General features: G+C 46.1%; 1 protein-coding gene across 1 annotated transcript in view; it reads left to right on the top strand.

Moving 5' to 3' along the window:
* Positions 1-15,627, top strand: part of TMEM132B (transmembrane protein 132B) — a 270,161-nt gene that overhangs the window by 150,387 nt on the left and 104,147 nt on the right. Inside the window, exon 4 of the mRNA XM_054995874.1 lies at positions 1,946-2,132. Coding sequence (XP_054851849.1) covers positions 1,946-2,132 — 187 coding nt within the window. The remainder of the gene's footprint in view (positions 1-1,945; positions 2,133-15,627) is intronic.

Genomic DNA, 15,627 nt, shown 5'->3' with positions numbered 1-15,627 from the left:
ACAGCATAATGGGGTTCAAGGGGTTTGTTGGAGTAGGTTGGACTTCAGTGAAACCGAATTGGGGGGGGGTTGTGTGTATGCAATGTACTGTGGTCCACATAATCTAGACATGGGGCAAACTCACATTTAACTCCCCTCTTTTAAAAAAAATGATGCTGTAGCACTTAAGATGGGCTGTTCAAAGGGCAGCTGGGCCTTCCATGGGCAGCCCTCTTTGGTAGGAGAATAATTTAAAAAATTGCAATGGTGGTAGGGTTACTGGGCCCCAAGGACCAAAGTAGTGGTGCAGGATGCTGGAGGTGGGGGGCAGTAGGGTATTTGCATGCTACCATGCTCTCCCATCCCACAGAACTGGCTTTAGTATGCCCATGGCTCTTCCTTCATGCTGGAAAGCAATATCATTTTCTAGCACGAGGGAAGAAATGTTGGGCACACTGAAGCCAATTCAGCAGGACAGGGGGAGTGCCCGTATGCACTTCTCCCCCCTGTGCCTCCCTCCTGCAGGCCAAATGAGCAGGGCCAGGGGGTGGCAAGTGGGGGTTCCCCCAGTCCTTGGCAAGGGGATGGCAAGCCTAGATGGTGGAGGCATCTCTACATCACTTCTGGGGAAGGGGCGCGCTCAGAATTGCTGGAATCGCTATGGTTTTACAAACACACGGATGAAAACCAATCCCACCACTGCAATACGTTGCCCTGAAAGCAGCCAAAGATCATTTAAGAACAGTTATATACAACCCCCCCCCCAAAAATGTTCAAAACTAATTATGGCTGGTGGTCTTATTTGAACCACTAACTAGGGTTGGTCAGGGTTTGACAAGCTGCGATCTGAAGCTACGGTTTGCAGTTGGTTGATTATCCATGTTTAGGCTTCTTCCATGGTGATTTCCCATTGAATTTTTGGAACTGCCCACCTGATTTCATGTGCATTCTGAGCCTGGCTTTCCCCTTTGAGCCTCCTTTGAAATCCAGCGAGTGTGTGGTCCGTTCAGACGGAGCATCAATTTGTATAATTTGCTCACTGCCTGTATGGAGAGGCTGGTGGAACTATCCTTTGCCTTTCCTCCTTCCTTTTAGCTCTTTAACAGGATTTTCTTCTTTTCACAGCAGACCAGTGGGGTAGCTTTCCTTAACTGCTCCAGTGGGAAAGGGTGGAAAGGGTGGCTGCCAGGCCATGGAGACCCTGCAGTAATTGTTAGGATGTCAGTAATTCTGTACTGAGGTGATGGAAAGGGTAGAGTCAGCAGGGGATGTCGTTTGTGCTCACCTATAGAAATAGCTGTGGTCTTCACTGCAATGCCTGGACACAGGGATCCTGGCATCCCCTTCCCCAGCTGCAGAACAAAGGCAATGGAAACAGCATTTCTGAGGTTAAACCATGGCCATTTTCACATGCCTGTAAACCTCTCCAGAAAATCGTGCAAAACTCGCGGCATGACGGCGTCTTCATAGCACGATTTCCTGTTTAATGGTGCAATTTTTGATGTCATCATGCCATTAAACGGGAAATTGCGCTATGAAGACACTGCCGTGCCACGAGTTTTGCATGAATTTCTGGATGTTTTAGGCATGTGAAAAAAAAGAAAAGAAAAAAAAAGAAAATGGCCCTGGGTCCCCAAAACTAATTCTGGAAAAAAGGCTGTTACAGGCAGTGCATTCCTAGGCAGAGTTACTCCACATGAAGACGACTGAAGTCAAATGAGGGCTGCACTATTCGTTTTTCAGGGGTGAACGGATGCCACTGGGCTGCAGAGGTTTGAAATAACCATTTGCAAACTGAATTCTGGTTTCACAAGCTAACCGTGGTTTAAATAAACCAGGGTTTCACAAGATGTCTGGATCATGTCAGGAGTCCGTCCTTTTCTCCGCAATGTGCCCTGACCTAGCCATAAGACATAAAATATCCTTGCTTGAATTTTCCTGCTAATGCTGCATTTCGGTCTTTTAGGACAAATGGCTCCTCTTACGAGATCTTTCAAATGGACTTTGAAATTGACAACAGCAGTGGCCTGGTGGGGGCCCAGCAAATCACCTGGCAGGTGGAATACCCTCAAGGTGAGGCTATGAGCGAGCTGCTTGTCTCCGAGATCTTTGTCAGCCAAACATCTTTCGCTGGGATTGTTCCGCTTGCAATGGTAAGAAAAAAAAATGAACAATTTCCTATTTTTAAAAGTCTCTCTCTTACAATTATGCTGACTGTTTCCTAATTTTTAATTTTGATTCCAAAAAACAGGCATGTCAAGTGGGTGAGAGAAGAGAAGTAGTTCCTGGAAAATATTTTGATTGTGAAAATATACCCTTTTTGGGATCCCATTCAGAGCCAAGATATCTTGCCACCAGGGCTTTTTTTCTGGGAAAAGAGGTAGTGGAACTCAGTGGGTTGCCAGCACAGGAGGCAACTCCTGGTGGGAGGTGGTGCCCCTGGTACCACATGAGTGCACGCAAAGTGTGCGCACACTCCCAGGACCGCACAATGACATCACTTTGGGTCCGCTGGAACAAGGGGGGAGTTTTTCAAAGTTTAAATCGCCCTCTGCCAAAATGGTCAAATGGCCAGTGGCCCTGCCCCCTGATCTCCAGACAGAGGGGAGTTTAGATTGCCTTCCATGCCGAGTGGCATGGAGGGCAATCATAGAATCATAGAATCATAAAAGTTGGAAGGGGCCATACAGACCATCTAGTCCAACCCCCTGCCCAGTGCGGGATCAGCCTAAAGCATCCCTGACAAGTATTCATCCAGCCTCTTCTTGAAAACTCTCAATGAAGGGGAGCTCACCACCTCCCCAGGCAGCTGATTCCACTTTTGAACTACTCTGACCGTGAAAAATTTCTTCCTAATATCCAGCCGGTACCCTTGTGCATGTGATTTAAGCCCATTTGTTTCAATCTAAACTCCCCTCTGCCTGGAGATCAGGGGGCGGGGCCACTGGCCATGTGACCATTTTCAAGAGGTGCCGGAACTCCGTTCCACCGCATTCCTGCTGAAAAAAAGGCCTGCTTGCCACCTTTTTTAATCTCCTCTTGGTTCATTCTATGATGTCCTTCCTGGTTTAATCACATGTGTAATGCTGGCCAATGAGAGATCATATTGTGAATGGATGACAGTATTTAGTTCCATGATGGTATTACGTAGGGAAACAGAGAGAGAGAGAGTGGGTGAGCAAGAGCACTTTAGAGAATACTGTAAACAAATTGTGGAAATATATTGCAGGCACTGTAAAGTATTTTTCCATACTGCTAAAAATCTTCCCGAAAAACAGTGAGCATTTTTCATTTCCACCCTTCCCTTTAATTTGTGTTCAAGGACACCAGATCACTCGGCTAATTTGCATCCACAGCAAAAAGCTTTAAAAGTGCAAAATACATTTCAATAAGATTTTATTTACCTGACAGTGTAAGAACTCCTTGGAAACCATTATAGTCTATTGTGTAAATCTTTTCTCTGTTTGGAGATTATGGGCCACACACATGGTAATAGCTCTTTTGGAACTGTTACCCTCTATTGCACTAATGGGGACGTCTCTCTATCCACACTGGAATGATATGTTGCAATTAGTTGTGACATTTACATTGAAATAAATTAGCTGCTGGGTGTTGGAAACTTCCTTTCTAAACCAAGCAACTGGAGCCATTGTTGGGAAGGGGAAAAAGAGCCCCCCTCCCACTTATATTTGCTAGTTTTTAAATCACAGGCTTGGAGTGTTTCATTTATTTAAAAAAACCCTCATTTCAAAGTTATCGGCAGGTACACAGTGGGGATTATTTTTATTTTCTAGGAAAATTCTGTTTATATACATTCATGCCTGCTACAAAGCTAGCTCTGACTATTGTGTGCGGGGGATGATTTGTTTAGACATTTATATCCTTTTCTCCCCAACGGTGACTTGTATAAATGTAAACATCGTCATTCTTCCCTCCTCCATTTCATCCACCCAATAACCCTGCAAGGTAGGTTAGGCCGTGACACAGTGACTGGACCAATAAATAGGGGAGGATTGCTGAGTTTGTATTTTGCTTTCAAGCTTCCCAGACGCATCTTGCGAGTCACAGCTAGAGATGGGCACAAACAGCAATATGAACAAAAAAAGCCACAAACAGCCCAATCTGCTGTTCGCGAACAAGCTGTTCATGAGGCCCCATTCTAAAAGAACAGGTGGTCGTTGCAAGCCTCTTCGTTGCTGTTCGTTGCTGTTTGTCAAGCCAGACAGTCTGGCACCTGCAGTCAATTCCCTTGGCAACTTAGGCAGGGATTGTCTGAACTCTGTCTGAACTCCTGCTGTTGCCCTGGAAACCCCAATCTAAGCCCAATTTAGCTTGATAGGCAGGTCTTCCTTTCAAGTGTGGAGCTCCAAATTTGTTACAACAAGGGAGCAAAGACCAGGGGAGAGGGGGGCTCCCAGCTCTGACTTTGCAGACAGTGGAGGGACAGTTGCTGTTGGTGTTTTGATAGAGAGAGTGCATTGGAGATTGAATTTTCTTAGTGTGTGGTGGGATAGGGATCTACCCCTTCAAGTTCCAGGGCTGCTGCCAGGCTCTGGGCCAAGCTATTATTTATTATTGGTGCCTTTCCTGCTGCCTGCTCAGGTAAGGTTTCTGGGAGTGGTGCTGTAGGGATCTTGACTTGGATGATGGCTGGAGGAGAGCCTGTTGGCCCCCACGAACAGCCAACCATGAACATGTTCGTGAACAGGGCCATGTTCGTGAGTCCCTGTTCATGGATGGCAACGAACAACAAACATCATGTTCGGGGTTTTTTTTCTGTTCGTGCCCATCTATAGTTACAGCTGGGACCAGGAAGCTGGAATCTTGGACCTTGACTATAGTCCAGCGAATGGGATAGAAAATAGACTGTAATGGGTGACAAAAGGAAGTACTCGGCAAGTATTTAAGAGGCACCGTCTTCAGTGGATGCAGGCTGTTTTCATTTTTCTCAGACCTCTTTATATAACTCAGGGATTCTGTTTCCAGGTCTGTCCCGTTTAGAATGGGGCTCTAGTCTAGAACAAAAGAAAGATCCCTGTTAACATCATAACCCAGTGCCAGGTTCTCTGAAGGAATCCTCTGATGGTGTTCTTAAGGTGGGATCATCTGGGAGGTTTGCCAGTTTTGGAATACTTCTGAAACCTGCAGATTAGTTAATTGAACTGGAGTGGCTGTTAATAGTAGATCTTGAATTTGAGACTGGTGGCTCAGAGGATGCAGGAGGGGAATTTGAATTGATCTACCAAACATCCCAAATTGTTCCTTATTTCACAAGTCTCCCCTGGAGAAGATGAAAGGGTACAGTTGAAGGTCATGCCAATGTACCATGTTGCATTAAGCCAGAGTCTAGAGGAAGAGGACTTTGACAGATCTTAGGCCCTGTGTTTAATGATTTAACCAGGTGGACTTTTAGTGATTTAACCAGGTGAACTTTACAGTCTGTCAGAACAACTCCTGCTGTCCTTAGGATCTGTCCAAGGTTCTGAATGACGGGACTCTAACCTATTGCTTTGCTGTTTGATAACAGCTCTCTGCTGCCACTTTCTGCAACTGGCTGCACTCTACTCAAGGTTGTTTCCCCCTGAAACGTTGCTCAGCTGTCCCCCTGCACTGTTAAAATAGGACAACCAGATTCTTTTCTACTTTTCAATATCTTAAAAGGGATCTTTGCTCAGGTGCTGGCTTGTACAGCTGACTCCAATCTGGAACTTGCTCAGATCTTGTCATCCTGAATATCTGTGTGTCTGAGTAGAGAGAACTGTTTTGGCCTGGTGCTCACAAGACTGTCAATTAGGTGCTGGGTGAGCCTCAAGGGGGAAAGTGTTGCCACCAAAAAAAGCCTCATGTCTGATCACCGCCACCTCACTTTTGCAAATGGGGGGATGGAGAGCAGGGTATGGGAAGGATTGCAAACTCTGGCTTGGGAAATTCTTGGAGATTTAAATGTGGAAGAGAGGGTGGAATTTGGGGCGAGGAAGGAGCTCAGCCAGGATACGATGTTATAGAGTCTGCTTTCCAATGCTGCCATTTCCTCTGGGGGAATTGATTCTCTGGGGGTACTGATGTGAACATCTGTTGCAATCCCAGGAAAACTCCTGATCCCTCCTTGAGGTTGGTAATACTACTTGGGAAGAGGCTCACAGCTGGTGTGCTGAACAGCATGGAAGGAGGTGGTCTTTCCAGTACCCTGACTCCAAGCCATTTAGGGCTTTAAAGCTAAGAACCAGCATTTCAAATTGTGCCTGGAAAGAAATCTTCAGCTACTGCAGATATTTCAGCACAGGGATTATATGATCCCTTTATTCCACCCTTGATAGTAGCCTGGTTGCAGCATTTTGGATCAATTGAAGGGCTCAGCCCATTTTCAAAGGCAGACCCACTCAGAGCACATTGCAGCAATCTCATATGGATGTGATCAGATCCTGGATCACCCTGACCAGATCATGCTTTTTATGGATCAGGACTAGCTAGTGTAGGAAGGGAAGGTGGCATGGTATATTCCGATCTTGTCAGATCTTGGAAGCTAAGCAGGGTCAGTACTTAAATGGGTGACCACCAAGGAAGACTCTGCAGAGGACTACACTGGCAAACCACCTCTGCTTTTCACTTGCCTTGAAAGCCTCTTGCTGGGGTTGCCATAAGTTGGTTACAACCTGAAGGCATTTTACACACACACACACTAACTGGTGTATCTGCTGAAATGGATTAAAAGAGGTGACCCAAACCTCCAGACATAGGACAGGATCCATCAGCACCCCAAACATATGAACCTGCTTCTTTAGGGGGAGTGCAATCCTTGCTACCCTATGTTTTAATTGTTGTTTTTTATGTTTTTTAGTTTTATCTTTTAGTTTTAATGATTTATCTTTGTTTGATTTTTAATGCTTTTTAAGACATGGATGTTTTCAGTCTGTAAGCTGCCGCGGTGGCCCTGTTGATGATAGCAAGGCAGGGTATAAATTTTGCAGGTAAAATAAACTCCTTCCAGGACAAGCTGCCTCCTCAGTCTTCGAGCAGTTTTTTCATTGACCAACAGCCCCTCAGTCTTGTCTGGACTGAATTTCAGTTGATTAGTCTTCATCCGTCCAATTACCTTCTCCAGGCATTTGTTCAGGGCTTTCACAGATTCAGCTGCCGTGGAGAAATAAAACTGATTCTCACCCACATATTGGTGGTATCTCACTTCAAATCCCTAGGTGCCTAATTAATTCTGGTTTCAGAACTTCAGTTTGTGTATGTGAGTGTGTGTGTGTGTGTGTGCAGGGCTGTAGAATCAGGTATCAGCACTGAATGTACGCAGCCCTCAGCAACTTTCTCAACACATTTCTGCACCATCTCCTTGGCACAGTTCCCTCTGCTATCAGCCCTCCTTGAATCGCTAGCCTTAGGCAAAGAGGAGTTGTGAGAGACAGAAGTGGCAAAGAACAACAGCTTGTGTTTGTATTGCATTCCTCGTGTTTGCCAGCCTGGGGACTTCGTTCCTGTAACAGGCATGGAGGTCAGGCTACACATTGTGAAATGGGAGAACAAAATATCAGCCTACCATGCTGATGTTATCTGTTATCAGATGTATAGTGGTCAGTTGGGCCGTTTCTACACGGCTTACCTTAACCCAGAACGCTGTGGAACATGCTGAAAAAAACACGGAAGATCGCGTTTTCTTGCGCAAGTTTTGCGTGACATCGTGCGACATTGCATAAAACTTGTGTGAGAAAACACGATCTTCCATGGGTTTTTTGGCATGTTCCGCAGTGTTCCGGGTTGAGGTAAGCTGTGTGGAAACGGCCCAATTTTACCAGTTCTGTCCCTATGCTGACTCGATGGAGCAGTGGAAGAAAGGATGGGGCAAAACAGTGCAGATGCTGTGATGTCACTTCCGGGTGAGTACCCACCTAGAAGTGAAGTCACAGTGACTATGATGCTCTAGGGATCTCTGCAAATCTCTGTGGTCTTTACCACAGACAGTGGAGCAATTTTTAGAGTATCACAGATCCTGTGATGTTATTTCCAGGTAGGTCCTCACCTGGAAGGGACATCACGGCATCAGTGATGCTCCCCCCCCCCCCCCCAGGATTTGCCTCCAAATGCTCCCAGAAGGTTGATAGTGCAGGGCTGGTGTTTGTACTGTTCAATGTTGATGCCAGAGTATCTGGATGCCAAGTACTGTATAGTGTAAGGCTTATCAAACCCAAGTTCTCTCAAATGGGGGTGAAGTGAAGGTCAGGTCAGCTGTCAGGGGGCATGCAGCAACTGAATATTGTGCAGTTTGGTGAGCAGTGCATAATCCAGACACTTTTGTGGGGCTGTCAGCGGAAGAAGGATTGGCCCAAAAAATCTGTATTGTTCTAAGAACAAGGATCTGCATGGGGCTCCTCTTTTTATGAATAATATGCATATCTTTATACAGGCTCATGGGAGAATAATAATAATCTGTAACACTGGAACGGCTTGGGTCATACATAACTTCTCCGTGTCCTCCTGCCCTTGGAGATTTGGTGGATGGTGGTATGGGATGGCACATTCATGTAGTGGCCCTGAGGCTGTGGAATTCCCTCCTTCTTGAGTTTCCCTTGGCAGCATCTGTATTAATCTCCCTTAAACTAGTGAAGGCTTCTGTTGAAGACAGATTTTGATCTTCCGTACTCACTACAAAATGGTGCTTGATGGATCTGGTTTTATTCTGATTTAGATTTGTCTCTCTGTGCCTTTAAAAGATGTATTAGAGTTTTGATGGTTTTTAGAGCATTGTAATATTTTGGTGTGCTGTTTTGGTATAATGACATTCTCTAAGCTGCTTTGAAGTTCTTTAAGAAAGACCAAAAAGCAGGATGTGAACATTTTAATAAATAATACTGGAGAGTTTATTTCTCCTTATATGAACCGTACTCCTTCTTTGTTCATGAAATCTACCCCTTTTCCCTCTACCATCAGTGAGTGTGAGTCAATTGTTTGTTGCTAGTAGCAGTCAATTTACAGCTGTAGCTTCAGGACTGTAGAACTATCTGCCTCTTGTGCTAAGGGAGTGCTGACATCACATTTCTCTAGGAATTGCTGGCAACTCTATGGTAAAACCATAGAATTTTCGGTGATTCCTAGACAGGATTTATGTCACCTCTGGGGAAAACCTGGAAGCGATGCCAGTCCTCTCTAAGAACACTCCAGACTATGGTTTTATCATAGAGTTTACGGAGATTCTTAGAAAGGCGTCACATCATGGCATCTGCATTTTTCCTGGAAGTGACATCGTGCAATCGCAGAAGGCTGACCCCTGGTCTCCTACAGGGCTGCTGGGCCTGGCAACCCTACAAGAGACTGATGGAAATATTTGTGAGCTAGTAACCTTTTTTTACCATTGCCTGCCAGAAAAATCTCTTGCTTATATGAATTTCCAGTTTTACTGGCTGATGCTTATTGGCAGATATTGTGCAACTAAATTTGTTTCTCTCTTTCTGTCAAGTGGGTGGGAAAACCTACAGAACACCCAACACACTAACAGTTGTTACAGGGGTAATTTGTGTTTATAGCGAGCCCACACATATTTTAAAAATAAATAAATAAAACTGCAACTATGAGCCCTCCTGAGGCCTGCTTCTTAATATAGATGTAAATGGAGGGAGAATTAATAGATTTCCTTCTGTTGGCTCTGGTATTAAATGTGCTGTGTGCTGAGGCACACTAAAAAGGGAGGCAGAAACAGTAGCTGGTGGTGCTGCATTCGGGCAATCGTCCGTACAGAATGTAGCTCCCCCCCCCCCATTGGATAACATTCAAGGAGAAGAGGAGGCTAAAGTTCTTTTGCTGATATCCAGTGCCCTGTGTAGAGAGTGGTGTATATTTGAAGGAGATGCATTCAATCATGCAGCCCTCCACCTGCACTTTGAAGTGGAACCATCAGGGAACAGCTGTCCGCTTTCATCTGCCGTTCACGGGAATTGGTTGGAAAATTAGAGCCGCATTCTCTCACCATTTAACAGGTATGGCTCCTATTTTCTACACCTTTGCTGTGGTATTCCCTACTTGGCTAAATGGCTGTCCCAACTTGGGGGAGATGTTGGGCATGCCTTTGGAAACCTTGTTGAACCGATGTTCAACTCTCTTTGCAGACTAGGTGTTGAGGTGGATCCAACCATCCTCCAAAGAACTTTCCTCCAGTCTAAAGAGACTTCCTCCAACTTAAAGTGGCTCTTCCTCCAATATATTAAAAATTCTAGTAGCACCTTTAAGACTAACCAACTTTATTGTAGCATAAGCTTTCGAGAACCACAGCTCTCTTCAACAGATGCATCTGATGAATGCATCTGACAAAGAGAGCTGTGGTTCTTGAAAGCTGACGATGCATCTGACAAAGAGAGCTGTGGTTCTCGAAAGCTTATGCTACAATAAAGTTGATTAGTCTTAAAGGTGCTACTGGACTTGCATCACCAGCTGTGCCCCTGTGGTCCACCCCCTGAGCCCTTGACCGAGCTTTTCCTTGCTGCTTGTTGATCAGGCCCTGCAGCTGTTCCTGGCTGCTGGCCCCTCCGGTGGCTTTGCATGCCCTGGTCCTCTTGAGTGGGGCCCACCCTGGGCATTGGCGGGTCAATGTAGGCTGCTGCCAGGCCCCAGGCAGTGTTGTCCCGGGGCTGTGCCTGGTGTGGGGCCGCTGCTTTGGCTGGGGCACCAGGCCGTGAGGATCATTGTCCGGCACTTCGACTGGCACAGCGTTGCAGCCCCCGGCCACCTTCCGCTTCCTTCTCAGATGTCCTGCAGCCAGTGTCTGGACTGGGGGACGTCCCAGCCATCCCCTGCTGGTGAGTGAGAGAGCTGGGATTATTGGCTTGTTGAACCTCAGCTCTGGGAGGTGCGGGGTTTTGGGGGGCAATGCCAAGTCCAGGTAGAGCGCTGGGCAGTTTCAAATCAATCCCATTTTGATCAAAAGATAAACTTAAAGAGAGAAGGGGCAGGAAGGGAGGTTCTATAAAATTGCAAACATTGTTTTCTGCGGATGCTCAGAGGCAGACCATCTTTCCACCCTCCTGCTTGGGCACCACCCTTTGGTGTCCAACATTGAACATAGAGATCCTCAAGGAGAAAAAGGGAATAAGAAGATGGCCATATCTTTAAAAAAATGCATTTTGAAAAGAGAAATTCTGTTCCCTGTAACAACACTGCTCCCATTCCAGAAGGAGGGGCTGTGGCTAAGTAGAACATCTTCTTGACGAGCAGAGGGTCCCAGGTTCAGTCCCCAGCAGCTACAATTAAAAATATCAGGTGGTAGGCGATGTGAAAGATCTCCACCTGAGACCCAGTATGAAAATGAAATCCTGCCCTCAAGTCAGAGTTGACTTACGGCGACCCCTGGTGAGGTTTTCACGGCAAGAGACTAACAGAGGTGGTTTGCCATTGCCTGCTTCGGCATCCCTGGCCTTTGTTGGAGGTCTCCCATCCAATTACTAACCAAGGCCGACCCTGCTTAGCTTCTGACCAAAAGGGATCCCCCCCTTCCCCTTTCCGCCAGCAAAAAAAGCAGGTGGGATCGAACTTAGGTTAGCCACCCCCCAAAACTGACCCCTTTGCCAGTTCATGCATTGGCGAGGCTCATTTGGCATCGTAGCTAACAGGCTGCAGGACAGTTCTATTGTTCGACCGTATCTTTAATCTGAAGAACAAACATCTTCATTTTTTAGAACTGGGCAGGAAAGGCTGTTTCTGAGTGAATCGATACAGCAGACAAAGTGCGGCCTTCAGCAAAGCAGAAGTGTGTGTGTGTGTGTGGGGGGGGGCTCTCAGGCTGCAGTCCTCAGTCAGAAAATTTGGCACTGCAAATGGGTCACGATTTTCATCAGTGAAATGGTTGCTGGAGGAGTGATAAGATGCGAAGGAGACATTTGGTGGCGAGGGAAGTTCTGTTCTAACGTTAGACCTGTGAGGGGTCATTCAGACGGGACAGAGATTGCTGCTTTTTCAGTTTACTAAAATCTGGGTAAATCCCATCCCCAATATAGTTTAAGAAATAGCAAGATCAAAAAGAGTCCAGTAGCACCTTTAAGACTAACCAATTTTATTGTAGCATAAGCTTTCGAGAATCAAGTTCTCTTCGTCAGATGCATGATACAGAGACTGGTCAAATATAGAAGAGGAGGGAGGAGAAGAGGAGGAGAGAGAAGAGGCAATTAGGGGGGGAAAGGGGAGGGTGCAACCAAAACATTCCTTTGCTAGTATATATAAACATCTCCTTTTGGTGTGTGGATCAGTTGGCATCAAAGGAGTTTCCCTGTTAGTTTGTAGCAGCCAAACAGCTAGACCATCCAATTCCAATGCAGTATGGGCCTTCGATAACCACAGCTCTCCCTGCCAGATGCATCTGACAAAGAGATCTGTGGTCCCCGAAAGCAAGAGGCTCTTGGGAAACCAAACCCAGTTTTGTGAACGGAACAATCCATTCAGAAGTCTCACTGTCACCAGTCAGTGAGGGGGGGGGGGGTGTCAGTGGCTCAGGGGTTAACAGGGTTGCCAACCTGAGGCTGGGGAATTCCTGGAGCTTTGGAGGTGGATGAAGTGTAGGAAGGGACCTCAATGGTGTATAATTCCATAGAGTCCACCCTCCAGTGCTGCCATTTTCTCCGCAGAAACTGACCTCAGTAGTCTGTTGTAAATCCAGGAGATCTCCAGGCCCCACCTGGAGATTGGCAACCCTAGAGGTAGAACATCTCCTTGGTATGCATGAAGTTCCTGGCATCTCTAGTTAATAGGATCTGGTAGGAGGTGATGGGAAAGTCCTCCACCTAAGACCGTGGACAGCCACTGCCCATCTGAGTAGAGGATACTGATATTGATGGATTAAGAGTCTGATTCAATGTAAGGCAGCTTCTTGTCTTCAAAATAGTAAAGAGTCCAGTAGCACCTTTAAGACTAACCAACTTTATTGTTGCATAAGCTTTCGAGAGCCACAGATGTCTTCATCAGATGCATCGTCAAATGCATCTGACGAAGAGAGCTGTGGTTCTCAAAAGCTGATGATGCGTCTGGCGAAGAGAACTGTGGTTTTCAAAAGCTGACGATGCATCTGATGAAGAGAGCTGTGGTTCTCTGAAGCTGATGCCACAGTAAAGTCGGTTAGTCTGAAAGGTGCTCCTGGACTCTTTACTATTTGGTGACTACAGACTAACACAGCGAACTCCTCTGATTCTTGCCTTCAGTCTCCTAACCTGCTTATGTCAGCTGGATCCAGAACTGGCCTCTTGTTTCTTTTGGGGACAATAGCGAAGTGTTTCTGTAGATCCCACTGTATGTTTCAAGTAGAGCTTATCGCCAGTGAAATTCGCTGAAAGGCTTTGTTGGGGCATCACATTCTCTGTTCTCCGGTGATAAGCTCTGCCATGCGGCTCTGTAATTTTTCATAGACGCAGACAGCTGAGGAGGCGGTGGTTTGTGCGATTCCCTCCTTGGGAAGATTTCTTCACTCTTTCTTGATAGAACCAAGAATCTTCAATCAACTGATGGGTATTTTCTGTGGCTGGAACCAGACATTATGATATATACGTGGCTAGTTGTAAAAGTTTTGTAACGAGCAATGCCCCCCAGCCCCCGCCAGCTGTGACACCCAGTTAAATTTAATTTATCCTGTTATAAAATGCTCAAATTTCCTTGCCTTATATTATATTCGCCTGTGGCATATGCATTCATATAAAATGATGAACCTTCTGTTATTATGAACCCTTTGGCAAAATTAGGGAGCTGTGAATGTTTCCTGGTTTGTTTTGTTTTAGATGACGCTTTTTACTGTTGACCTCATAGATTTTTTGTCTCTTGGTTTTGCCTAATTCACAGCAGGGATTAAAAATACCATCCTCAAGGAACATTTAACTGTTCACCGCCCAGAGCCCCTGGGGATGGGCGGTATATAAATTGAATAAATAAATAAATAAATAAACATACATCTCCAGTCACAGCAACTCTTTTCAGGACGTTATTCCCCCACCCCGCGAAGTCAGAAGCTGATCTTCTCAGCTGTAAACAGCAACAGAATGCTAAATATTCCTCTGACCTCAGTCGCATTTTTGTATTTTAGGCTATCAGGAACATTCCTGTGAAAACAGTGCACCCCCCACGCCAGATTCTTAGCATTTTGTGTTCTTTGTATTGGCAAAATTTTGGGTTCCTTAGAAACACTCAATGTTAGCGGCATCCAGGATTTTTCAGTAGTGGGCCCACATCAGGGCTTTTTCCCCGGGAAACGAGGTGGTGGAACTCAGTGGGTTGCCCTTGGAGAAAATGGTCACATGGCTGGTGGCCCCGCCCCCTGATCGCCAGACAGAGGGGAGTTGAGATTGCCCTCCACACTGCTTGGCGGCGCGGAGGGCAATCTAAACTCCCCTCTGTCTGGAGATCAGGGGGCGGGGCCACCAGCCATGTGACCATTTTCAAGAGGTTCCGGAACTCCGTTCCACCGCGTTCCAGCTGGAAAAAAAGCCCTGGCCCACATGATCTATGAGGCTCTTCATTGTACGTCCATCCCCAGTCACTCTGATATAGCAGCCTCATAACTGGTTGTCAGTTCTGAAAGGGTCTACGCTTGACGTACGTTTATTGGATGCGACTCAGACATGAGTTAAGTGCATCCGAAGGCTTCATTCATACCTATTTTTCCTTTTATCAGTAGCTCTTCTCAGTGCTCCGATTTCATAATGTAACTGTAGTGGAATTAAAATTCAAGAGCTAAAATTTTATTTAGCTAAAAATCTCAGGTAGGTTGCACCCTGAGGTCAGGTGGGCAGAGTTGCTGGTGGGAGTCTCGAGGTGGGGTCGGGGCATGGCAGGTGCTGTCAGTGCAATTGAGAACTCCCAAGGGAAGCAAAACAAAAAGTTTTTAATAAGACAAGCAAAACTGGTGGGAAAAGGGAGGTCCTGTATGTCCCAGGAGCTGGCGCTCGATTTTGCATATAGCAAACTTAGAAGGAAACTTGGGGATTCCTTCGCAGGAGTACAATATTGCAAAATATTAAGCAAAGGGGATCAATAAGAATAAGAATAGTTTTTTTGGGGGGGGGCAGTGGGAAAGACTAAAACTGAGTTTTACCTAAAGCAAAATTTTATGTAACAACAACAAAAACTTCATTTATACATTGCTCTTCTCGACATATTAGTGCCTCACTCAAAGCAGTGAACGAAGTCGATGTTCTTACTATCCCCACAGGGCAGCTGGGGAGCTGGGGCTGAGAGGAGCAGCTTCCCCAGGGCCACCTGCAGAGCTCATGGGAGTAGTGGGAGTCGAACCAGCAGAGTGCTGACTCGCAACCCAACCACTCACTGTGCTAAAATAACTGTGCTTATATATTGCTCTTCTAGACTTATTAGTGCCCCACTCAGATTGGTGAACAAAGTCAGCATTATTATTATCCCCACAATACAGCTGGGGAGCTGAGGGCAAGAGGAACAGCGTCCCCAAGGCCACCTCCTGAGCTTAAGGCAGTAGTGGGAGTCGAACTAGCAGAGCGCTGACTTGTGTCCCGACCACTTAACCACTATACTACAGCAGGTCTCCTTGCGCATCTTCAGGTCTTTTTCAGCCAAAATATGGGCAGTATCTGTAGATGAAAGATGGGTCACTGAGCCCAGGCTGTCTTTACCTCTACCCAGGGGTCATTTCGTAGAAAACGAGCTGGAGGA

This window comes from Eublepharis macularius, chromosome 13 (assembly GCF_028583425.1).
Source record: "Eublepharis macularius isolate TG4126 chromosome 13, MPM_Emac_v1.0, whole genome shotgun sequence".
NCBI lineage: Eukaryota > Metazoa > Chordata > Lepidosauria > Squamata > Eublepharidae > Eublepharis > Eublepharis macularius.
The sequence above is the reverse complement of the archived record's forward strand: the minus strand, read 5'-3'. Positions and strand labels throughout refer to the sequence as shown.